Below are 25,999 nucleotides of genomic sequence, written 5' to 3'. Positions count from 1 at the left end.
TTACAGTACGAGTTAAGTTCAAATGAAGACCTACTTTATAGTATTTGAGTCAGAGTGAAGACCAAGACTTTGTAGTCGTCAAGTTTGAGTCAAGACTGAGATTTTATAGCAGTCGAGTCCAAGTCAAGGCTAAGGCTCCTTAGTATTTGAGTCAGAGTTAAGACAGAGACTTTGTAATCATCGAGTTTGAGTCAAACCCGAGACTTTTTACTTGTTGAGTTTGAGTCAAGATCGAGTCTGAGTTAAAAGCCAAGAATTTATAGTAGTCAAGTCAGATTCAAGGCCGAGACTTTGTAGTTGTTAAGTCCGAGTCAAGACTGAGACTTTGTGGTCGTTGAGTCTAAGTTAAGACCAAGACGTAATAGTGGTCGATTCTGAGTTAAGACCCAGACTTTATCGTAGTCAAGTCAGACTCAAGGCCAAGACTTTATAGTGGCCAAGGCCGAGTTAAGACTGAGATTATGTAGTAGTCAAGCCAGAGTCAAGACCAAGACTTTGTAGTCATCAAGTACAAGTCAAGACTGAGATTTTGTAGTAGTTGAACCCAAGTCAAGGCAGAGACCGAGACAACACCAAAACCAGATATTAAATAAAAAGAAGGAAAGGGGGGGAAAATGACATTAGTTTGCGGTTCATTGTAAATTTATTATCATTCCTAATACGTTATATGTATTTATCAATAATGTTATATACCTTAATATAGTTTATCATATATAGCACTCAATAATATATAGCCTAAAACATTACTAATTATTATTATATTACATTATAATCTTAGTCCAACAACACATTGTAACCTTTGGAAGCAAATAATGACAAGGATAATCTCTGTCCCTTCTTCTCTAAAACTTACTCAGAACAACTGAATAACAAAATTAATTCATTTTATAGTTATGAAAACATTCCCAACTGCCCTGTTAATTTTCCATTTTTAAAATAATTCTCAGATAGAACATCTACTGCTATGGGTTCCATGGATGAGGAGCTGACGTGCCCCATGTGTCGTGACCTGTTTGGTCCAGCTTACCCCTTACCCTGCGGCCACAGCTTCTGTCCCAATTGCGTGTGGGAGATGTGGGGGCAGACTCAGGGCTCCAGCTCCAGCAGGGGGCGCTTTGCTTGCCCGCAGTGTCAGGAGGATCATGGTGTGGTGGTGTGCGACTGCTGTCCGGAGGAGGGGGAGGGAGGACTCGCGTGTCCTGCTGTGAAGAGCTGTATGCGCTGTGAGGTTTCGCTGTGTGAGCAGCACCTGCAGCCACACCTGCAGTTCCCTGCGTACAGCACCCACCTGCTGGTGGAGCCGTTGATTGACATGTCCCGCCGCAGGTGTCCTGCCCATCAGGAGGTGTTTCGCTATTACTGCTTGGACGATAGGGAGTATATCTGCGCAGACTGCATCTTGGAGGGCAGCCATGCTCAGCACCAGGTCAAGGGCCTGAGAAAACTGGAGGAGGATTACAAGGTGGGAACCACAAATGTCAAATATAATAATATTTATAATATAGTAATATAATAATAATATATATAATATAGTAATATATAATAACATTGTGTAATAAAATAGAGATTTGAGTGCCTTTAATGACAAATGAAATACTCTACGTCTCATTGCTGTCTACATGCTATGTAAATTATATACATTTGTAAGTGGTTAATCTGCTATGTTATCCTTGATGGTTGCTAAGGTGCTGCTAGGCAGTTGCTATGTTATCCTAGGTGTTTGCTAGGCCATTGCTATGGTGTCCCAGGTAGTTGCTAAGGCTGTTCCTATGGTATGCCAGGTGGCTGTTAAGGTGGTGCTACTATTGGCAGCCTCTGGGCCCTAAAGCAGCTGCTTGTATCGCAGATTATGTAGAGCCGGCACTGATGTGTAGTGTTATTTTTTCCGGAAATTACATATTTAACTTAGTTTGATCATACAGATATAACCAATGTGAAATTGATAAATAATAAAACAGTCAAAATTTGTGTGCACTCATTTCACAATCAGATTTGACTGTACCCAAGTTTGATATATAAGGGCCATTGTCACTGTTATAATAAAATAGCACTCCCAAAAATTTACAAAAGAGGGAAAAAGTTTGTAACTTTAATGCATCTGCCCAGATAGCAAACCTCTATATCAGTCCGATGGCTTGTAAACGCCGGCGCCCCACTGGCTGTGCTCCACTGCTGGTCAGAAGGGGGACCACCCAGATTAGTGTCCCGCATATCTAACTAGATCTAACTATTTTTTAATCTCCTCAAACAGATTTTAAATGCGCACCATCTTTTATTTCGGAAAATAAACCAAGACAAATATCAAAAACAATTGAGAGAAAAAAATTAAAGACTAGGTCTAATATAAAATAATTTTGTGGATAATATTGCTGATACTGTGCTGGATTGGTTTCAGCTTTATAACTGGCTTTACTCATGATATTACTGTTAAAATTATTTACTAAACTAATTCACAAAGGATAACAAATTAAATAAAAGTAGGTTAATTGGACTGTGAGTGGAAAATGAATGATGAAATGTGACATTTTGTGTAATACTCTCCATGACCACTGGTGGGCCACCCAAAAAATGCTGAGCAAAAAGCCAGTGGGCCGCCAGCTTTGCCATCAGTGTGCCAACAGTGGCCCTCTCTCTTCTTGATATCTGGGTATTTAGAATGGTCAGTTCATCAGAAAACACAGTATTTCAAGTGTATTTTGTATTAAAGAGGAATTCTTGAAATTTTACTACATTTCTGTATGATTAAATGGTTAAGATGCAAACAAAGTCATTCAGAGTGGGTTGATGTGAAATGCTGTGTTCTAGAAAAACTTACCAAGTAACAACTGTTCACAGTGGTGGTGATAGGAACCAGACATCCAAAGTCTCTAAAACCTACTTCACAGAAAGTTATGTGAAGTGGGTACAAAGATGCTGCCTGAGACATTGTTTTAGGATAGTTTTGAGAAATAGTACCTGAAGAAAACATATTTTTTTCCAGATTTCCAGTCTGTAAGTTTCTCTGCCATGCACAAATTCACATAAAACCACTCTGAATTACTTTGATTAAGTCTCAATGATTGAATTATGCAGACTTTTTAAAACAAATTCCCCTTTGACAGCATCACACCAAATCGCTGTTCTTATAAGTTTTAGACATAATCTTTAAATACGGTCTTTTCACAGGACACATTACAGGCTCTTCTTCAGCAAGCAGAGGAAAAGATAAAGTGTGGTGAGAAGATCCTTCAGGAACATGAGAAATCGAGCAGCACCATAATAGTGAGTAAATCCATCCTCTGTTTCTCATCCTACAAAGAATCTTTAGTTTCACACTCTGAGTAAACAAGTAGGGAAAGCCTACGTACTAGAGGTGGGCGATATGGCAAAATATCATTTCATGATACACGATACAACAAGTACTTTACTTTTCCTGATGTCTGATAAGTTAGAACAGACAAAATAAGCCCACATTTTAAAAATACTATCAAAAAGTATTCAATTCAACAATTCAATTATTTGTATTCAACATTTTACACACTGTGCTGCACTAAATCCAATTAAACAGGACTAATTACACTGTCTTGGTAATCAAACATTAAGTTGGTAAGTGTTTCTAAGTACTGACAATATCCACAATGTGTTCAGAAAAGCATATTCTGACATATTGTGATGTAATTCATCACGATAGCGATAAATATTGTCATATTGCCCAGCTCTACCACATACCCTGTAAGCCCACATTCAGACATAATGTAAAATATTTAAAAAAATTGAAATAGTTAAAAAATAATGCACTGCAAAAAATGGCATCTTGTTAAGTGATGTACTTAAATCCGGTTAACACTTCTCATTTTGAGATTGTTGTCATCTTATTATGAGATCATTTAACTTATTTCTATAAAATGATCTCACCATATTGCCACTATATTATCTGCCAATATAGTGACATCATTTGCCTTACTAAAATCACTTGAAACAAGCAAAAAATGTCTAGAAATAAGTTAAATAAACGTGACATGGTGTGAAATAGAAAGCATCAGTGAGCAGTGTTGGCTAGCTATACATGCTGCTGCGCCTGATTTTCAGCTTCAAGTGCCTTAATCTCTCCAATTTCTGGTAAAACACTAATAAATAAATAACATTGTATTGGTAAAACTGGTTTGCAACCTAAATGGAACCCTTTATTTTGCTATGTATGTTATTGAGAACATTTTTATTGCACTTTCTTTTGCACTTAAACAGAGCTACATGGTACAAACTTCCATTTGCAGAAATCTCTGCAATTTTGTAAAATAAAATTAATAAATAAATACATGAATAAGTCAGTAAATTTAATAAGCAGACTGAGAGAAGCTGACTTTTAGTTCACCAGGACTAATTAGACAACTAGTCAAATAATCTGGGAACAGCTCGAGCTTGCATGCATAAAATGCTGGATTTTTTTTTATTAACGATGGTTTCCAGTTTAACCCTCTGCTGCACACATTATGAGAGCAATTTTTAAAAAAATATATTCCATTCACTTTTCTTGCATAAAATGGGCTTGATTGTTAAATATAAAAACAAACAAACAAAAAAGTGTGCAGGGGGTCCTTTTGAAGTGTGTTGCCTTGAGGCAACATTGTGAGACAATGAGAAGAAATGATACAGACTCATGTTCCCTGAAGTGACTGGCTAAATCCATTCCACTGTTGCGCAGTGCTGCTTGTGGGCAACAAACATATTTCTGCAAATTCTCATAACAAATAAAAAGTGATACTGAATGTTAAAAAAGAGGTTTAAAGGTGCTGAGATAGTAAAGATAGTATGACCAATTACATGCTTTTTATTGACTTCCTCAATCTTTTTTCTTTATTGTTAACCTGGTCATTATCTTTAATTATGTTTAATGCTATTGCAAAGAGAGGAAAATGAGTTTGTTGCCCTGAGGCAACATTGTGCAACAGAGGGTTAAATTAGAAGTGTGCAATGTGGTGATATTTTATTGCTAAATTATGTCACAATGTGTTTTTCTACACATATCATAGATATCATTAGCGTTTAAAGAACATTGTATTATTACAAAGAGAGCATAATTAGTCCTGATTAACTGGCAAACATTGAACAAATATCAGTATATCAAATTATCAAACCTCAGAAAAATGAAATATCGTGATACACATTGTGTATCGTGAAAATGTCAAAGTATTGTGATATCATATAGTTGCCATATTGCCCACACTTAGTCATCTCATAAAAGAGAGTTGTTGTTTATGTGTCAACATAAGCCTGATAACTATCAAATTTTATATATTCTTTTAAATTGAAGCTTGGCTGGGCTTATTGGGAACACATAACAGGGACCCTTTAAGCACAGTCCAGACTTTTCATTTAGATTTTTTACCATCTTAAAAGACAGATTTATCATTTCATTCTAAGATATATCACTAAAAACTGAAAACGTCATAATAGAAATATGTTGTCTTGGATTAGTTTGGGCTTACTAAGGGGCTTTTCCCATAATTTAACTGGCTTCATTGTACTTTCTGGAATGTGTGAATGTGGCTTCCATCTCAGAGCTCCTCTATGGCAGATGACTCTCAGGTAGTTTGGCTGGGCTCAGCTCTACAGAACCAGGTTGACAGACTGGTTGCGGCCCTGAGGAATGCAAATGAGCAGGAAAGGCAGCAGGCTATTGACCAACTGCAGGAGGACTTCAGCAGAGTGAAAGGAGGCCTGGAGAAGACAGAAAGCATCTACCACTATCTGGGTAGCTTGCTCCGGGAGACCGACCCCTTCCTGCTCATCTGGGTGAGATATCTTGTTATAAAATTACATGTTGTTTTACAGGGCTGGCACATGGGCAGGGCAATTAACCGGGTCAACATACCACTAGGGTCACCACTCTTCTGTCAGTTTATGATGTCCCTTGTGAAGTTCCAGGCCGTAAATTATAACATAAATAGTTTGCTTTTTAACACATCTAGCCTTGTTAAGATGAAGCATTTAATTGTGTTATCAAACGAATTCCAAGATAGTCTGGGAAGTATGCAAAACAGTGACTAGTACATCCTGTTTGAACTGTCTTAAACTGACAGTTCTGGACTGCAGGCAGGCCAGTCTAGCACCTACATTCTCTGATATGCAGCTATGCTGTTGTAACATGTATAGAATGTGGTTTGGTGTTGTCTTTTTGAAATAAGCATGGATATCCCTGAAAAAGACGGCATCTAAAAGGCAGCATATGATGCTGGCTTTTGAACTTCACGCTGATAACAATCTGATGGTTCTTTACACAATGTCCATTATTTCCATAAACTGTCTGAAAGATGGGCTCGTCAGGCCACAATACATGTTTTCACTGTGTATCAGTCCATTTCAGATGAGCTTGAGCCCAGAGAAGTCGGCAGCATTTCTGGGCAATGTTGACAAATGGCTTCTGCGCATAGTACAGTATTAACTTACATTGGTCGATTCACTGACTGATGGGGTTTATTGACCATGATATGTCAATGTATTCCTGATCCCATCAGAATCAGAATGCTGGTTTTCAATGTTGTTTGAGTGGTCAAAGGTAACAGGCTTTGCTTTTTACGCATCTGGAGAGATTTCTCCAGATTCCCTGAAACTTTTGATGATATTATGTATTGAAGACAGTGAAAAACCAAACGTTCTTTCAATTCCTGGCAGAGGTATATTAGTTTTAAACTGTTGGATTTTTGCCGATGCATTTTTGGCAAAGCTTGGCGAGCTTCGACCCATCCTTGCTCATTAAGGAGTAGGCCTTTCCTGGATGCTCTTTTTATGTCCAAAAACGATTGCATCACCTGTTTAGGATGTTTTTGGAACATTTCACGATGTTTCTAGTCTTAAATTGTCCCTGTCCCAATTTTTTTGGAATGTGTTGCAGGCATGAATTTCAAAATGAACGTACATATTTACAAAAAACAACGAAGTTGATGGAGTAAAACATTACATATCTTGTCTTTGTACTGTTTTTGTTTTTAATACAGGTCAAAGTATATATATTTTTTCATGTATTATGCTGACACAGAATCATTTGATACATTTGAGCAAAATTGTGAAATGGTAACAACAGCTCAGCTGCAGAGTGAAAGGCCACAAATGTGGGACCATGAATACTGAAGTAGTACATAAAAATTGTCTGTCCTTGGTTGCAACACTTACTGAGTTCCAAACTGCCTCTAGAAGCAACATCAGCACAAGTACTGTTTGTTGAGAACTTCATGAATTGAGTTTCCATGGCTGAGCTGCCACATATCAGCCTAAAATCACCATTAGACTCTTAGTAGTGATGAATCAGGCTTCACCATCTAGAATTTTGTCAGCTGAATCTGGTTGGGTGGATGCCAGGAAAATGCCCAAATGCATAATGCCAGTTGTAAAGTCTGGTGGAGGAGGAATAATTGTCTTTGGCTATTTTACATTGGAACATAGGTTCAGTGAAGGGAAATCTCAATGCTATGGCACCTAATAACATTGTAGAGAATTGCATGCTTCAAAGTTTGTAGATTAGGTTAGGGAAAGACCTTTTCTGTTTCAGCCAGCACCACTGTGCACAAAGAGAGGTCCATGAATAAATGCTAATAATATATCATAATAATCATAATAATCACAATAAATTTACTGCAATGATCCAGTACTTCTAGAAAGCACTGTACACTAGTTGATCACCTTTTATGACAAAATTGCTTTTACTTAATTTCCCAGAAGTGGATTTTGTGGTGCTGAAATTACACTAAACATGATCTAATCTGGATCTGATCTGCACTGATCTAATTTAGCAATTACAAGCATTGTGACTGATCTGCCTGCTTCACAGAGAACACAGTTTAAGACGCCCAGTTTCTGGACATGTACTGACATCATTATTGTGTGAATTTAATTGTATCAAAATTTGTCTCTTCTGTCAACTAGGCATCTGGATGCATCCTGTCAGAGCAATGTGTGTGGGGAGGGGGGCAAGGCTTATGCTGTGTGTGCACCCACACTCAGAAAACAGGGCTTTTCAAAAGAATATTAGACGTTTCAATGATCCTTTTTTTTCTTTGCAGGCATTTCAAACAGAGAATTCAAAGTAAGTTTTTACTTATCTCTATTCATTGTGAATAATAATGACAGCTTTGTTCTGTAATAAGCCTTTATACCACACACGCATGTATATGTGTGTCTAATTTCAGGCCTGACTGCTTTTTCAGAAAGAGGGATTCATGATGTAAATGTGTAAAATGTGTTATATATTGCAGGCTTGTGGATGACCTCAACTCGCCTCTGTTTACACCAGTACTGCCAAGCTTCGATAAGAAACGCACTCTAGAGCACGTGGAGCAGAAATACAGGGAATTCATATCTGAAACACTGCGATGCCTTATTGAGCTCAAGAGAGATCTCTGTGAGTGCCCAAACTTACCTCACAACATATAAATAATAGTAATAACAATAATAATAATAAGCCCCTTAACAACTTCTAGATTAACAGTGTGCTACTCTGTTGTCTAAGATGCTCGAGTGAGAGCAAAAGAGAACCTAGTTGATCACATTTCAGATAAAAGAACAGACGCATCTGGAGCTGAAAAATGGAAAAGAAAAAGGGAAGCAGAGGGAAAAGGCTTAGCAACCACTTCACATAACATTGTTAACAGATAACAATGTCCTAACAATACCATAGCAACTACTTAAGATAACATAGCAATGGGCTAGCTACACCTTAGCAACCACTAAGGATAATATAGCAATGGCCTAGAAACACCTTAGCAACCTCCTGGGATAACATAGCAATGGCCTAGCAACACCTTAACAACAATGTGGGATACTATAGCAACAGCCTAGCAAACTTAGGTACGACCTGGGGTAAGCAATGGCCTAGCAATACCTTAACGACTACCTAAGATATAATAATGACCTAGCAATACCTTAACAACCACCTGGGATACCATAGCAAAAGCCTTGCAACCTTAGCTACTACCTGGGATAACATAGCAATGACCTAGCAAAACCTTAGCAACTACCTGGGACACCAGAGCAATGGCCTAGCTACACCTTAGCAACTGCCTAGGATAACACTGTAATGGCTCATCACCTTAGCAACCACTTAAGATACCATAGCAATGGCCTAGCAACACCCTAATAACCACCTAACAATACCCTACCCAACAACCTGGAACACCATGTTTGAACAACCAAACAGTGAAAAAGCACATTTAACTGTTATTAACTTAATGAGGTTTGCATAGTATTGAATGGTTGAAGATAGTGAGTTGTTTATGCTGTGTTTAAGCAGATAATATTTCAAATTATGTTAACTTAAATGTGTTGATGTGCTAAATAAACTTATGTAAGTTAAAAACAGTCTACAACGGCTTTAACGTTTTTACATTAAAGTTTAACTTGAAGCTTGTTTATCCTCTTATGCTCGAGGGTATATTTTAGTTTTTCCATCTGAATTTACAGGACCAAATCGTGAGGCAAATTATTCAGTAACTGCATGAAATAAATGTAAATTTTTATGTTATTTATTTATTTATTTATTGTAAAAGTTCCCCTCAAATTAACAGAACATGTGTTTTATGATCATATACATATTGCTATATGCTTACAGCTACTGCTGAAAGCCAAAAATCTTAGACGCTCTTTGTATTATTTTATAAAAATAATTTTTACAGAGCAGATCACTGAAGAGACGCCATCTGTTTATAGTTTATAACCCAGATTTGTGGAAAAATGGGTCGACTTTCAGTAGACAAAAAATTGTGAGCTCAGCTTCTTTTATTATAAAGTTTCAAATTACATCACCCATCTATTTGACTGGACAGAAGACAGTTACAGCTCTCATACGACACCCACCTTTTGAATGTAGCTTATGCAATATGAAAGTGATTAAGAATATGACGAAGTGCGTTTTGGAACCACCGGTGGTCTCAAGGAGTTTAAAAGTTTGTGAACTTTACTCTTGTAGTTAAAACTATAACTTATTAGAACCCAAAATGAGCATCAGCAATACACAATGTAGCCCGTTACAAGTGTATACAGTTTAGACAGCTTATGGTAGTTACTGTTATTAGTTAGCCTCTAATTTTACTCTAAATCAGCTACCATGCTGGTAGGAGTCCCAAACGGCTAGGGCTATCCCCATGACCAACAGATAAACACCCTCTTCTAAGACCCGTCCCCTGTGAAAAGGTGCTAAAAGCAAAAAAAAAAGAAAAAGAAGAAATGTATCAGTAAAATCAGCAAATAAAAAAAACTGGAGCGAAGACTAGCAAAATTAATTAGAAATTTATATCAAAATGAGTGAAAATCTTACTATTTTTGAAAAATTAAGTTGGATTGAGCTCCCATTATTTATATTTGCAACATATTTTGAGCATTTTTATACTTTACAGTTTGTTTGTGGAATTTAATTATTTTATTTGAAACTTTTGGCACAAAATTATTTCCATAGATAGTCAAAGATAGACAAAGGCATAGACCAGCTTCTTAGCATCCTGTATAGAGAGGGTTTACTGCATGTTATCATAATGTGATAGTTAGACAAGTTCTGTTATTTTGGCTCTCCTCTCTTGGATATGAAATAAAATTATGACTATAAAGAGCAGAAAGTCAGCTTTGATTCGCCCCCTAGTGGTTACATTCATCCTATTCATGTTTATCTCTTTTGCAGTGAGTAGTCCTTTAACCTTGGACACCAACTCTGCCCATCCACTGCTGAATGTTTCTGATGACCTACGATCAGTAATGAGGGTCAAACATCGATTACCAAACTCTGATCATCCTGACCGCTTTGACCACTGGTCTCAGGTTGTCACCAACCAAACCTTCTCCTCTGGAACTCACTACTGGGAACTAGAAGCAGAAGGTTTCTGGGATATAGCTATAACCTACCACAGCATTGAGAGAAAAGGCAAGGAGGGGACGGCCTTTGGGTGCAATAAGGTACAGCATTCCTTTCATCTTCCAGTCTTGTCTTTGAAAAGTCGAACGGTTTCAGATTAAGCTCTATTAGGGTCATTCCATGCAAATTCACCTAGTGCTTGTTAGGGATTTCCATGAAAAAATCAAGAAAAAATACAATTTAATTCATAAAACTCTGCAGAATTTCAAAGCTGTGCTCCAAATAGATTTTTAGTTATGATTTTCTCAAATTTGTCCCATCTGGTTGTAAAAATGCATGTTAAATATTGCCCTTAACATGCAAAATGACTGAATTAAGTTAAAATATTACCTGGGAAATCAATACAACACAAACAACAACATTTCACTTCAAACAGGTTTCATGTAAATAAATTCCCATAACAGGTGAATTTAATGGAGGATGTAATTTTTTGTCAAATTGCTCAATATTTTATTTTCAAAACATAATATTTCAGTCAGCTTGAAAATTATTTTTGCAAATCATAGTTTTTATGTATTACTTTATGAAATATTAATTTATGCATACAGTGTCTAAAGCTGGTGCTATTTCTATTTCTTCAAAACCTTTTTTTATGAGAATAGTTATGTCTGATTCATGTATAAAAAATACAAATGTGCTAGGACTCTTTCATGATTAAACATGAACATTATGTGCTTGATATAAAGCCACAATATAAAGAAATACTAAAAATATAAATAGAAAGATATTGTATTTCCACAAAAACCTTTATTATGAAGTCTATTCTCTCATTTTAAGAGCTAATATTTTCTTGTACTTTTTGTTATTGAGGAATTCTGTCACACACAGAATCTCTTAGATATCTTGTATTTGAGAACCAAATGGGGAACTGTTTAAAAATTCAAACTAAGAAACTATTCAGAGCACAGCTTTGAAATATTGCACGGTTGCATAAATTATATAGTAGTTTTTGAACATTTTCACGACAATCCAGCATGTAGCCGGAAAGATATTATGTAATTCATACTGTTATGTGGGGCTTTCACTACTCTTTATATTATTTAAGTAACCCACTAATTACTTGATTAATGAAGTAATCAGGGTTCAAAAGAAGGGCATAAATAAAATACAAATCATGCCTAGCTTTTTAAAGCATAACAACATAAAAACTGCATGGGTGTGTCCACCAGACTTTTTCTTACTGTAAGAGAATGAGAATTTGCTTAGTCAGCAAGATAGCACTGTCAATAAACCACCATACACTCACAAAGCGAAACCAGGCTATGAATGTGAACACACACCTTTACCCTTTGTAAACATCCTGCTGCTGCCTGGTCGGTGGTTGGCCCCCTCGGTCTCTCTGACTCCACACTGTGTGACTGACTCTGAGCACTGTTCACTTTCTCAGTGCCCTACTCAGCATTTTGCCATTACTATATTAAATTAAAGTCATTTCGAGACCACAGAAGATCACATGTGGCTTGAAATTCACACAGAGGAAGGCAGTCAGTCTTTAATATAAACAGGCAAATGCTAACTGTCTGTTATGTTACTGTCTGTCAGCTAACATCATTAGCTTATATTTTTCAGCTTGAAAACAGTGACTTTCTGAAGAGGCAGTTAACTGATTCCAAGTGTTATAAATTCTGTTGAAAGTTTTATTTAATTAACATGAACAGAGTGTAAAAATGAGCTTGAACCTCTTTAAATGAGTTCTATAGCACCCCTCTGCTATGTGACGCTATACCAGATTACCAGGGGTGTCCAAAGTCCTGCCCCAGGGCCAAAAACAGCCTGCAGACATATGTTTTAGAGTGTGTTATAAGGGGCCCACCAACCAATACTATAACATTACCATTGAATTACATTGTAATGCACAACACTGGTTGGCTATAGTTTGGGAGTCTTTCTTCTCCCACAAACTTACCAATCCAAATTACTCCGATTGAGCAATCCAGCAATAAATGGATCCTTGTGCATCTTTTATACAGTAGCTCACAGACCACTCGGACTAGCGTGAACACGCACTCGCTATAACTCCTCTGGCGGCAGATTTATCTGTGTTTGAGGGGTCATCACCAAATTCTCGAAATGGATTGCCAGCAAGATGCTAAGTTTGATTCATTAGTCTACAATTTTCAGATTTTGGAAAAACTTAAGATTTTTAATCATTTGTCAGTGATATTTCGGTCCATGGTTATTTTGACATGGTCCAATCTGGCCCTCTTTGAAAAAATTTGGACACCCCTGCACTATACAGTCTCACAGTGCTGTGGTCGCCTACAGCCCCCGCATATATTCTGCCCAGTCATACACCCCCCCCCCACCTCCACATGGACTTGCCCACTGAGAGTCTTCTTGTTTGAATATCGAATCAACGCCCAGAAAACAACCCTTTCTTCACAAATCAGGAAAATTCCAGCTTCAAGCACATTCTAAGCCAAATTAAAGCATTTTGCCCGCACTCATCACAAAGAGCATGAGGAAGTACATTAAACAGAGAAAAGAATAGATGTAAAATATGTCTACTTTAAGTAATCGAGTATAATCGGACAGTTATGACTGCCGTACTGTAGCTTTCTCAGCAGAAGGAATACTGATTGTTTGGATGATTGTTTGATTTTTTACTTGATTATTTTCCTGACTGATGCAGGTATCATGGAGCCTGACTCAGCAGCATGACAGAAAGCTTGCAGCCTGGCACAACCGAAAGAAAACTCGGCTCTCGGCTAAAATGTCTGGAAACCGTTTGGCAGTCTCTCTGGACTATACCTCTGGTTCTATCACCTTCTCTGAGGTGGGGCCGTCATCCGCCCTGCGTCCTCTGTACAACTTCAGCACCAGCTTCTCCCAGCCTGTGTGCCTGGGCTTCGGCCTCTATAAACCAGAGCTCAACAGCAGGATTTCCATCCTCAGAAAAACATGACCTGGCCTTTCAGTCATAAACTATAACGTTTTTTTTTTTCACTCCTGGCATTCATTGCTATTGCAATTAATTATTATAATCTATAACTGCTATTCCACCCTATGCTGACTTGAAATGTGATATAATTGAAGGGGAATTCCACCTGGTTTTTCAAAAGTTTTGCATAATTTAATTATTGAAATGTAAACAAAGTCATTCAGAGTGGTTTGGTGTGAAGTGATTCATTGTGGAGAAACGTTCAAACTCAGACTTCTTTACAGTGGTGGTGATAGGAACCAGGCATCACAATGTCTGCAAAGGAAAATAGCCATTTCATTTACTATCCAACATGACCAGTGAACCTATGTGACTTATGAGCTTTACATGAAAGGTTGATAATTGTAAAGTAGGGGTGAATCAAAAAGAGTTTCCTCGTGTGTACATTAATGTATTTGTCACAATACATTTTAGGCCAAAACCTTTCTTTAGAACTATAATGAAACATTTTTTCTGGCACCATGCAATGTATATACATACATACATCATCTAAACCACTTATCCTCCTGGGTCACGGTGGGGTGCTGGAGCCTATCCCAGCTGTCATTGGGCGGAAGTCAGGATACACCCTGGACGGGTCGCCAGTCTATCGCAGGGCAGACAGACAGACAGACATACACAGTCAGTCAGTCACACACTCACTCACACCTAGGGGCAATTCAGCATGTCCAATCAGCCTGACTGCATGTTTTTGGACTGGGGGAGGAAACCCACGCAGACACGGGGAGAAAAGGCAAACTCCACACAGAAATGACCCTGGTCGCCCGGCCGGGAATCGAACCCAGGCCATTCTTGCTGTGAGGCGACAGCGCTACCCACTGCGCCACCGTGCCACCCCACCATGCAGTGTACTTATTATTATTTCTTTAAAAGTTTTCTATGATGTAGCTTTTAGAAGCACTTAACATTGCAGACCTCTGGTTCCCATCATCATCATTATGAACAATTCTGACTGGGTAAGTTTTAGAAACAACAAATTTCACAACCTAATCTGGTTGACTTTATTTACTTCTTAATGATTTAATTATTGAGAAGTTTTGAAAAATTAGTAGAATCCCTCTTCATATGATTTACATGAGCATGTGGGCGAAGAGTAGACCGACTGATGTTGAATTTCTAGATATTATGTTACATTACAGCAACTGTTCCTTCAAAATCAGTGCAGTGTTAACTGCTGCATTACTGCTTTGGTGCTAGTTTGCATGACTTGTTTGCTATTCATTTAACAGCTATTTAGATGTCAACATTAGATGTAAACAATTAAAATAATCAGTGTTGTCAATGAACAACTGAAGTTGTTATTCTTGTGCTTGTCAAAATAACTAGGCCAAACGCTATTGGCCCACTAAGAATTCTCCCGACTCTCCTGATTACCCACTCTGACATGAGATAGCAAGCAGATTTCACAAAATGTAAAAGGCTTGGAGTATGCAGCGAACATGAAATGCTGGCCGACATAACCATAACTTAATTGCAATTTGTCTTTTGCAATATTTAATATAAGCTAAGATACACTTTTCAATTAACTTTTCAATACAACACAAATCAATTTATCTTTTTACAGTGACCATCACAAATAAATTATTGTGAGAAAAGTAATCAGAGTTTCTTGAAATAATGTAGGTGGAACAGTGGTTAACCTCTTTCTTTAGGCCCCATACTGGCCTTTCTGCTGGTGGGATGGAGATCGATTCAGATATTTTGAATTTATATAATCAAATAAATATTTTTTCCTGCAAATCCCTGATCAGATTAACTAGGGCTTATTGCAAAAAAATAACATTTAAACACTTTAAATATACTTTTATAAACATTTTTTTTGCTCACCAAATTCTGTTTGCCAAAATGCACCAAGCAGACAGATTAATTACACCTCCTTGTTTCTGCACTCATTGTCCATTTTATCGGCTCCACTTACTGTATAGGTGCACTTTGTAGTTCTACAGTTACAGACTGTAGTCCATCTGTTTCTCTGCATACTGTGCTAGCCCCCTTTTACCCTGTTCTTCAGTGGTCAGGACCCCCATGGACCCTCACAGAGCAGGTACTATTTGGGTGATGGATCATTCTCAGCACTGCAGTAACACTGACGTGGTGGTGGTGTGTTAGTCTGTGTTGTGCTGGTCTGAGTGGATCAGACACAGCAGTGCTGCTGGAGTTTTTAAACACCTCAGTGTCACTGCTGGACTGAGAATAGTCCACCAACCAAAAACATCCAGCTTTCAGGGGCAGCTTCCCGTGACCACTGATGAAGGACTAGAGGATGGCCAACACAAACTGTGCAGCAGCAGATGAGCTATCATCTCTGACTTTACATCTACAAGGTGGACCAACAAGGTAGGAGTGTCTAATAGAGTGGACAGTGAGTGGACACAATGTTTAAAAACTCCAACAGCACTGCTGTGTCTGATCCACTCATACCAGTGCAACACACACTAACACGCCACCACCAAGTCAGGGAGCGTTCCATCAGCTAAACTAGCATTTAATGTGGTTTAGTTAACAGGCTCACTTGACAGGACTGTTTGACCAGGTCTGGTTGCCTGTAGTTTTAAAGATATTTTCACCTTATTTTCCAGGCGTACATTTAGGTTTGAGGCAGAAATAGAGGGACATAGAGCGGAAGGTGGGGAGAGAGAGAGAGAGAGAGAGAGAGAGAGAGAGAGAGATGTAGTTGGTGCTGTGGGGAGGGTCTTTGGCAGACAGGATAAGTACCGCTGAGCTGCACTGCTTCTCCAGTCTCTTGCCTTATCTCCAGTCCAGAGGACATACCGCTACATCAAACAGGTGATCTATTCTCTTTCTCACTTAGAAATGCCTCAGGAAATATTCTATTTTATTGAGATTCTGAGTTATTTAGTTTGATTCAATGAGAGTTTGATACATTGAAATAATTTTAAGTGCACAACTATTGCAATATTCAATTTGCAGCATATTAAGTTACACTGTTCTCCTGAAATTTAGATAAACGCTGGAATTAAGTCTATTTTAAAGGTAATATGAGTGCTAATTCTATTAATGTAGGATTGTGAAAGGCTTCTCTAACACTAGATATTCGAGCATCACAGAAAAGAAAGAACTATATTAAAGTATGACGTCGTATTTGTCGTTTGTATTCGGACAGCGTTAGCGGTCTGCTGAAAGTGCGATTGTTGATGTAAGACACCTTTTGGAGACATATGTCATAGTTGAAGCTTTTGCATATTAGAGTTGCCTGTAAGCAGCATGCCAAGAAACTGGAGAGACACAGTTGAAGCAGCATGCTGGAGGAACGGCGAAGAGAGTGGAAGCTGTATGTGGGTGGGTGGTAGGACAGAGTGGGCTGCATGTTGTGGAACGTCAGGAGGGAAAGGGCGCGTGTGAAAGACAGATGGTCTCTCAGTGGAGTTGTTCCTTTTTCTCTCCCCGGTCCTTGCATGCCGCTTCCCTCTGCTGACAATGATCCAACACGGCCTCGTTCCCCCCTCCTTTTCTCCTCTTCCTCCTCCCTCTCATAACCTGCTGCCTGAGAAGGTGCCAAAAGGCTTCTCTGGAGCGATGCTGTAGAAGACCTACTCTTGGTTCCTTAACATCTCAGGCTTAATACTTACAGAGGCTTATTATTCAGTAGCTACAGTGACTTCAGTGCTAACTGGGAGAGCTGTTCTTAGGTTATTGAAGTGTATAGTAAAACTCTGGGCGTGTTGACAGGCCCATGGGCTGTTAAGGGGTTATGGAAGGGGTTTCCTGCCTTAGGTCTGTTTTTAGTCAATGTTTTTCTATTTTGGAGGAATGTTTTATCTCCAAATGGTAATTGGACGGCTTTATAGCCTCATTCGCTAGCGTCTCCCTGCATACAATGACTTTGGAGCATTAACACTTAGGAATGCACTGATATAGGAACTGTGACAGGTCCAGCTATTTTGTGGGGCAATGCCCCACCAATATTTTGTATATGGTTCTATAATGGAAAGCAGCAAAAATCAAGCAACTAAGCTTTATGAAAGCTTATAAAAGGCTACACTAATTAAAATAGGAGCACCTTGCAGGCTGTTAGCTGCACTTTAGGGATGCACTGTATGTTAAATGGGTGGACTTTTGGTGATTTGCTGTAAATGTAGCTCTCCTATTGATTCTTACCAGAATGTGTAGCTCCTTTGAACAGATCTATGGCGTGTTTCTCAGCCTGTGTTTTCATTACCTTTTTTCTTTCCCGCTGTACTCCCCCAGTTTTGTTTTTCCTCTGGCACTGGGCCTAAATGGTGGATAGATACTGATATACAATATTTTTCATGTACATATCTGCCAATGCTGCTACATACATATTTATAAAACGTATAAATTGCAACTACATGTGTTAGGTTAGCATTACAGAAGAATTTTACATATATTTCTATAGGGCTGCTAAAGGTTCTGTTCATCTGGAATACAATAAATATGTTAAATATTGGTTTGAACTATCAAATCTAAACCCTTGTCTGATGCTAATAGTTTTGTTTAAAAGATAGTACAGTTGATACTTATATGATATATTATGTAGCTGCCATCCTAGTTTTGATTGCATTATGCTTTTTCTTCTTGGCATCATTTTTATTTTTATCTAATTTTTGCAGCCCCAATAAAAAGTTTGTTTCTTGACTTCTTCACTTACGCCATTACGTTCATAATTACGTTCATTTATGAAAATTTCAGTGGCAAGATTTGAGTCTTAAATACTATTACTATGATATTTGTTGCATTAATAATAACAATAATAAAGCAGTAAGATACCATATACTATTTGCTCACTGTGGCATTGTTGCAGTCCAGCACTTTGCTTTAAAGGAATAATTCAGTGAAAAATCGAATGTATGCAGTTTTCCACTTAACCCAGATGAAGTTGATCAGCCAAGACATGCTTGTGTTCAAATCTTTGGTTCAAACACTAAGATGCAAGTAAACACTAGAGTCTATAGTCACCCAAATCTTTTTCTGTAAATACATCCCTAAAACTTCTCTCAAACCACATCCAGGTCTTCAATAAGGTTCCTTAGACTTGATAATGTGGTTTAAGACACAGTGTGACTAAAGGCCTCAGCATACTTTGTGCGGAGGCGACGTTCACCTGGCCTCAGCGAACCATATGATGTAATTGAGGAGAAAATAAACAACCGCAGACGTCATGTGGAGGCTTCGTTCGCCATGTCGCACACATGGCAGCTGGGTGGACTCCGTGGACAAATACGCTACGCGACAAAGGCTGTGATTGGTTGGTAAAAAAGAGGCGTACCATGAAACAAAGATGGACGACTTTGAGGAGCTTCGTTTTGCAAGAAGTGTGCTGAACACTTTGGCAGACACACCAATGTTTCACTGTGAAATGTGCATCTATTAAATACCTCCTACACTGTAATCCCGCATTTTGTTTTAACTCAAATAAATTAAGTCTGTTGTACATAAAACTCAGTGTATCCCACACATCGCTCAAAAATTTTAAGTTAAGGCAACGTTTTTGATGACTTTGTACACCCAATTGGCATTTTTGAGTTGAATTAACTTATTGCTATTTAGTTTAGTCTGTTGCTATGGCAACAGAAACCCCACATTCAAAACATGATGACATTTCTGTTGGTTTTAATTGTTTCTTTCTTCAATAAAGTTGCTGAACAAATGTGTGAAACTGGGTGAAACTATGTAAGCTGTGAAATACAGTTACATGTTTGTTTTGTTAAAACACGATTTTATTAGATAAAACGTATATTTCTTCCCATTGGCTCTTGGCTCCATCTATTTGCATATTGAGTGTTTCTTTCCCTTTGTTTGACTCAGCGTCAGTGTGCTTTCATTCCACCCAGGCTGTCTTTCTTCAGACAAATGTTTTTTATATATGCTTTACTCAGCTGTCTGACATGTGTTGTTGCCTAAGAGTGAAAATTATCGTTTTCTTTGCTAATAAGTGGACGTTTGTTATGGTCAGTGACCAGGTTCACAGTAAAGTGTAATCTGTCGGTGGTGAGCAAGCTGGCACCCAAATAGAGTTTTTGTCTGTGTAATGAAACATATAGTCAAATCACAATTTCAAGACATTAAAATAATTAGAATTTATGAATTGTGCAAACGTATGTTTATGTTAGCCTAACTCAAAAATTATAGTTATTCTAACTCGTTTTCATTACACATTACTTAATTTTTTTTAAGGCAACCGGTTTCCTCAAATTTTTTTAACTAAATTCAACTTATCTGGGCTTACAGTGTAAATGTGAGATGTTAAGTCTATTTTTCCATAGTACTAACTAGTAATAAGCATCAAATAGGTTATCTTATTTTTGGGGTCACACGAGCACGAGGCTGACGTTGGCTTTGTATTTGCCGGCTTCTTGTTCGAATTTTCTCATTCCACTTTAAATGGTGCCAGTATTCTGGACTCACACGTCGCCATTGTGAGAACTGTGATAGGATCGTTTTCCAGTAATCATGAAACTACTGCATTAGTGGAGCATCTGCGACAGGCAACGCGAAACCACAGAAAGTATGCGAGTTTGTAAGCTTGCGAAGGCATTTTCGGCCTCGCGCAACCCTTGAGAATTTCGTTTCTTTACTGTGAACTATAAAAAAGGGGAAAAAAAATCACCGTGTAGCTGAAAGCACGCAGCCACTTCAGACAACAGTCGCATGCACAGAGTTAAAGGCACATGAAACAAAGATTACATTCGCAGTTTCTGTAGTTTCCATTTATAAAGATGTTTCACAACACCTGCGTCTAGAATAGCAGGCCCACAGTGCTCAGCCACTCGTTGAAGTTCATTTTCATAGCTCACAGTGACTCATACTGTGTCCTCAACCACAATGACAAGTCTGTGTGGTCTTAATGAAGACCTGGATGAGGTTTCAGAGAGGATTTGTGGATGTGTATACTGAAAAGATGTGGGTGACTATTGACTTCTAGTGTTAGCAACGTTAGCCTCGTAGCTCCAGTGCTAAAGAAGCAAGTGGAAAATTGTGTCTCAACAAGCCGTTCCTTTACCAGCTCTCCAACTGACTGGTTTCAGTTCAGCTTTCTAGAGAACTGTCCTTTGAAATGTTCTTTAGAGAACCAAAAGTGGTTCTTCTGAGGAATTACTTCAAAGGACCCTTTTTTGCCACCTTTATTATTGTAAGCGGGCACCACTTTTGTCACATCTCTCTCCTTGTGCTTTTCTCTCCTCACAGATCATCTGATGATGGATTTTATTCCGGTTTCAGGGAACCTGTGAACGTCCTTGGCCTCCCACAGTTAATGTGACAACCCACAAAGAAAGTCACAGTGGTGACATTTTTCAAAAGCCATTGAAACGGACACAGAGAAGAAAAGACACGAAAGCAATTAGTCGTGACTTTCATCTTTATTCTTAATCCATCCCACTTAATTATTAAGATCTATAATAAGGTTATAAGAAATAATTTGGCATAGTCATCTCAGAGCAAGATATCTTCACCAATTAAGAGCATGCCGCCAGAATTACCTGTTGGAGTGCCCACTCTGCTCCTTGGCTTATTGCTGCTGTGGGACCCCCTGGTGGCCAGGGGTCAGAATGACACTGAGCCCATTGTGCTGGAGGGGAAATGTCTCGTGGTCTGTGATTCCACACCATCTTCAGAACCAGCAAATAATGCACTGGGCATGTCGGTGCGCTCAGGAACCGGCCGGGTGGCTTTCTCTGCAACACGCCAAACCAACCACGAACCCACAGACATGAGCAATCGCACCATGATCATCTACTTTGACCAGGTAAGCAAGAAAGTCACTAGATCAGCCTGACTGCAAAGCTTATTGGACAGTCCTTTTATGTGGACAGTATGTGTACTGTTGCCTAATCTTGTCCACAGATTTTGGTGAATGTTGGTGGTCATTTTGACCAGGAGAGCAGCATCTTCTTAGCTCCGAGAAGAGGGGTGTACAGTTTCAACTTCCACGTAGTAAAAGCTTACAACAGACAAACCATACAGGTACATTTTAATGGCAAACTAATGTAATTCACACTTCAATTCCTAAATGTGTCTTGGCTTGGATTTATGGTTCTAGGAAAAACCTTTAATTGGTTTAGAACAGCCCTGCCCAAAGTGGGCCTGTGTACCACAGCTGGCTCATTAGAACAACAGATTTGTCCCAAAAGTTACCCTAAACCCACCCTCTCACCCAAAAACAGAACAAACATATTTTTGTACTACATACTTAAAAAATGGTTCTTCAAGGGTTCTTTAGTAAAGGTTCTATTTAAGGCCATGAGTTCTATATAGAACTATTTCATGCATAAGTGGTTCTTTGCATGGTAAAATGGTTCCTTAGATTGATGGAGAATGTGTTGTATATGGTTCTATATGGCACCAATATGGTTCTATCTGCTATTGTTATGATGTTGATACATTTCACCATGCAAATAATCACTTAGGCATGAAATAGTTCTATATAGCAATCATGGCTCTAAATAGAACTATTGCCTTTACTAAAGAACCATTTTTAAGTGTGTATATATAGCTTCTTAAATTCTTTTTTTCCTTATAATTCAGTGTATTTTAAAGTATTTAAGCAAAGAAAATATAGTGTAATGTTATAATTTACATTTTTAAAAACTCACCTTGAATCCCACACTCTTAAAAAAGATGGTGCTTCAATGGTTCTTTAGTAAAGAAAATGGTTCTGTATAGACCCATGAACACTCAAAGAGCCTTCTGCATGATTAAAGGGTTCATGGAAGGGTTTTTTGGATTGATGTAGAATGTGCTATAGATGGTTCTGTATAGAACCCAAAAGAGTTCTTCTATTGTCACTGTGTCAAGCTTGTAAAAATAGAAGAACCCTTTTGGGTGCTGTATGGAACCATTTTCAAAAAGGTTCTATATAGAACTGTTTATAGCAAATTCATGCACATTTTCCATCAGTCTGAAGAACGCTTTCATGATGCAAAGAACCCTTCAATCATGGAGATTGTTCTTTGAGTGTTCATGGTTCTATATAGTACCATTTTCTTTCCTAAAGAACCCTTGAAGCATCATCTGTTTTTAAGACTGTAGTGTTCCATTCTAGATGAATACATTTTATGTTGGTGAATAAAAATATGGATTATGACTGTTTTCTCTCCGTCTCTTGTAGGTGAGCTTGATGCTCAATGGATGGCCAATGATTTCTGCCTTCGCTGGGGACCAGGATGTAACCCGAGAGGCAGCCACCAATGCTGGTTTAGTGATCATGGAGAGGGGCGACAAGGCCTACCTGAAACTGGAGCGGGGCAACCTGATGGGGAGGCTGGAAGTACTCCACCTTCTCTGGCTTCCTGGTCTTCCCCTTGTAAATACAAAAGGGCTGGGCAGAGAAGCTGCGTTGAGGCGAGGGAAGGTGGAAGCAGTGGCTGGTTTTCCAGGCCCAGAGTTTTAGGCCTGGACCAACAGTATTTTCAATGCGACATGCCTACTGACATGTCATTTTTTCAAGCTTAATCTATGTATTTGTCTGGAAAACCAGCCCAATGAATGCACTCACTGGCCCCTTTATTACATACACCAACTTTGAATCTACTATACTTTTTTCCATGTACCATATAGGTACACTGTGTAGTTCTAAGGTTACTTGTAGTCCATCTGTTTCTCTAATTTCTTAGCCTTACCCTGCTTATCAGTGGTCTGGCCCACCACTGAGCAGGTAATATTTGGGCAGTGGATCATTCTCAGCACTGTTTCTAGGCATTCTTGGCATATGCCTGGTTAAACAAATATCTTTTTAATCTAGATTTGAAGCATCTATCACGTTTGCGTTCCTAAAATCCTCTGAGAATGCTATTCCAGAGATTAGGATCTACTGTATGTTTGAGAGTGATCTTCAACCAACTGAGCTGTAAGTGATCCTAGGAGTTTGCAGTAAGCCTGACTCGGTTGAGGCAAGTGGTCTGGACAGGCTTCAACAGAGCAAGGCCTATATATGGAACATGGACCTGCATTGGCCCATGACTGTAGATGCAAGGTAGGTGTTCCTAATAAAGTGGCCAGTGAGTCTGTATCAGAGAAGAGGACATTTGTGATGCAAAATATAGATTTTGTCCTAATTCTAATTATAGTTTTAATTTTTATTTGAATTCTATCTTTTTCGAGTAAGAGTTCTTGAGAGATGAATAAAAACTACAGAAACTTTTGTAGTTGAATAGAAAAATTGGCTAAAATTAAACAGATAATTCATTTGAATGTGACTTTTTTTCTGATAGCACTGTTATAAAACATCTATAATGCATATTCTTTTCCCTTTCACAGTTACCTACAAAACCTGGTGTTCGGTTAAAGCTTTCTTTCCACTTACAGGGTTGCACTTCTCTTCTTCTTATTTCATTCTACCATCACCTGTTTTTGAGACATATATATGAAGTTTGTAAAGCAAAATAATAAATTTAACTGCTTATTTAAACATTATTTTGCTCGCCCATTTGTTCTGATGAGAAGTTATACCACGCAAAGATATAAGATAATCCACTTGTATAAGGAAGTGAAAGAAAATAACTGAAAAAAAAGAGTTTCCCAAACTTGAGTTACAGAGGACATGGGACTCCTAACAACCACCCGCAAGACCTGGACAACCAAAACTGTCCCCATCAGATAAACAGCACTTAAAGCTTTCATCTTTGAGAGAGAGGAGAAAATCAAGCTGCATCAGATCTGAAAAAAAAACAGGTGTTTCTGTCCATCCTTCCACTGTGAGAAGACAACTCAGCGCTATGGGTCTGAAAGGATGTGTAGCTGTCAAGAAGCCTTTACTGAGAAAATAAAATAGATGAAAATTTCGCTGTTGTCGGAAGAAAACCTCGTATTTGCATTTTTGACTTTTTTCAGTTTTTGATATAATTTTAAAAAATGCCTGTTGCCCTTTAAATTGTGTGTAAATTTCATGATGAATGGACCAAAAGAAACGGCACAAAATTACTTGGAAAAATTCTGGTTCCATTGACTTACATTAAAAGTAAAGTAGGCTTTTTCCTTCTCCTGTAAAGTTGCCATTTTGGAGAGATGAGGTTTTTTTTCCGACAACAGTGATTTGCAAATGAAAAAGAAGCTGCTGGTGATCTCAGAACAATGGACTGACCACCCCAGAGTCCAGACCTCAACATCACTGAATGTGTTTGGGATTATTTGGGTTGTGAAAAGCAGAAAATGCAACCAACTTCTAAGACTGAACTTTGAAGGTGTGGAGGCAAGTCTCCAGAAAAGAAGAGAGGACACACCAATAGTGAGAATTTGAATATTATATTTAATTGATAGTTATTTTCTGTTAATTATATGATTTCTGACTTTTTCCTGACACTGAAAAATGAATTATTTGTGCTCAAAAGCCGTTTTGACTGTGAGTCAGCGACTGTAAGTTAAACAAATGAAAGGTGGTCTCTGACGTTTGCACAGTGGTGTAAAATTCCATTTGACATTTTCTGCTTTTCTTCCTTCCATTACATGAAAATTTGTTGACTTTCAAAAAGAGACATATTATAAATAGCAGAGTAACTATTTGTAAACAGACTGTTTGCAAACCAGATTTCTGGTCAGACAGAAATTGGTAACGGGAGCCGTAGAAGCACAGTAGAAAACACATACAACTTACAGAGGCACCGGTCATAAGAAGACAGATGGAGCTTTTGGCAAGCAGGCACTCACGCCTATGCTGGACTCCTATGGATGTACCAGGGTATCCTGTCACAATCAGTCTTTTACGCTGAAATGAGTTCAAAGACACACTTATAAATAAACCATGTGCATGTGCACTCTCTCTCTCTCCCTCTCTCTCCCTCTCTCTCTCTCTCTCTCTCTCTCTCTCTCCCTCTCTCTCTCTCTCCCCTCTCTCCTCTCTCTCTCTCTCTCTCTCTCTCTCTCTCTCTCTCTCTCTCTCTCTCTCTCTCCTCTCTCTCTCTCTCTCTCCCTCTCTCTCTCCCTCTCTCTCTCTATCTTTCTCTCTCTCTCTGTCTCTCTCTCCCTCTCCCTCTCTCTCCCTCTCTCTCTCTCTCCCTCTCTCTCTCTCTCTGTCTCTCTCTCTCTCTCTCTTGCTCTCTCAGGTATACAATACATTAGATCACTCTTTGTCATTCCTGGTCCTAGAGCACGGGTGGCCAAACTTGTTCTTAGGGGCCAAAGCATAGTATTTATTGTGGGCCAAAGGCCAAAACGACAAAACGGCTACCAGGCAATTTATTAGCCTTATTTATTAACACTTCACACGTTGC

The 25,999-nt window shown here is 38.5% G+C and overlaps 2 protein-coding genes across 2 annotated transcripts; both read left to right on the top strand.

Moving 5' to 3' along the window:
- Window positions 1-958: 958 nt before the first annotated feature.
- On the top strand, window positions 959-13,778 carry trim110 (tripartite motif containing 110). Its single transcript, XM_036597644.1, has 7 exons — window positions 959-1,462; window positions 3,166-3,261; window positions 5,539-5,772; window positions 8,037-8,059; window positions 8,229-8,374; window positions 10,643-10,914; window positions 13,506-13,778. The coding sequence occupies exons 1-7, from the start codon at window positions 965-967 to the stop codon at window positions 13,776-13,778; spliced, it is 1,542 nt and encodes a 513-aa protein (XP_036453537.1). The 5' UTR covers window positions 959-964.
- A 2,681-nt stretch (window positions 13,779-16,459) lies between these two features.
- Window positions 16,460-24,206, top strand: cbln12 (cerebellin 12). The gene is given in 5 exon segments (XM_036597512.1): window positions 16,460-16,601; window positions 20,982-21,540; window positions 21,639-21,758; window positions 22,903-23,049; window positions 23,051-24,206. Coding segments are annotated over 4 exon segments (600 nt in total). The 5' UTR covers window positions 16,460-16,601; window positions 20,982-21,258; the 3' UTR covers window positions 23,102-24,206.
- The last annotated feature ends 1,793 nt before the right edge of the window (window positions 24,207-25,999 follow it).

The sequence above is a fragment of the Colossoma macropomum genome, unplaced genomic scaffold, assembly GCF_904425465.1.
Source record: "Colossoma macropomum unplaced genomic scaffold, Colossoma_macropomum, whole genome shotgun sequence".
Classification (NCBI taxonomy): Eukaryota; Metazoa; Chordata; class Actinopteri; order Characiformes; family Serrasalmidae; genus Colossoma; species Colossoma macropomum.
Note: the sequence above shows the minus strand (reverse complement) of the source record. Positions and strands in the feature narration are given on the sequence as shown.

Coding starts and splice junctions, on each gene's coding strand:
- trim110 (XM_036597644.1), top strand. CDS start 965: ATGGGTTCCATGGATGAGGAGCTGACGTGCCCCATGTGTCGTGACCTG. Junction 5,773..8,036: donor ACCCCTTCCTGCTCATCTGG/GTGAGATATCTT, acceptor TTTTCTTTGCAG/GCATTTCAAACAGAGAATTC. Junction 10,915..13,505: donor CGGCCTTTGGGTGCAATAAG/GTACAGCATTCC, acceptor TGACTGATGCAG/GTATCATGGAGCCTGACTCA.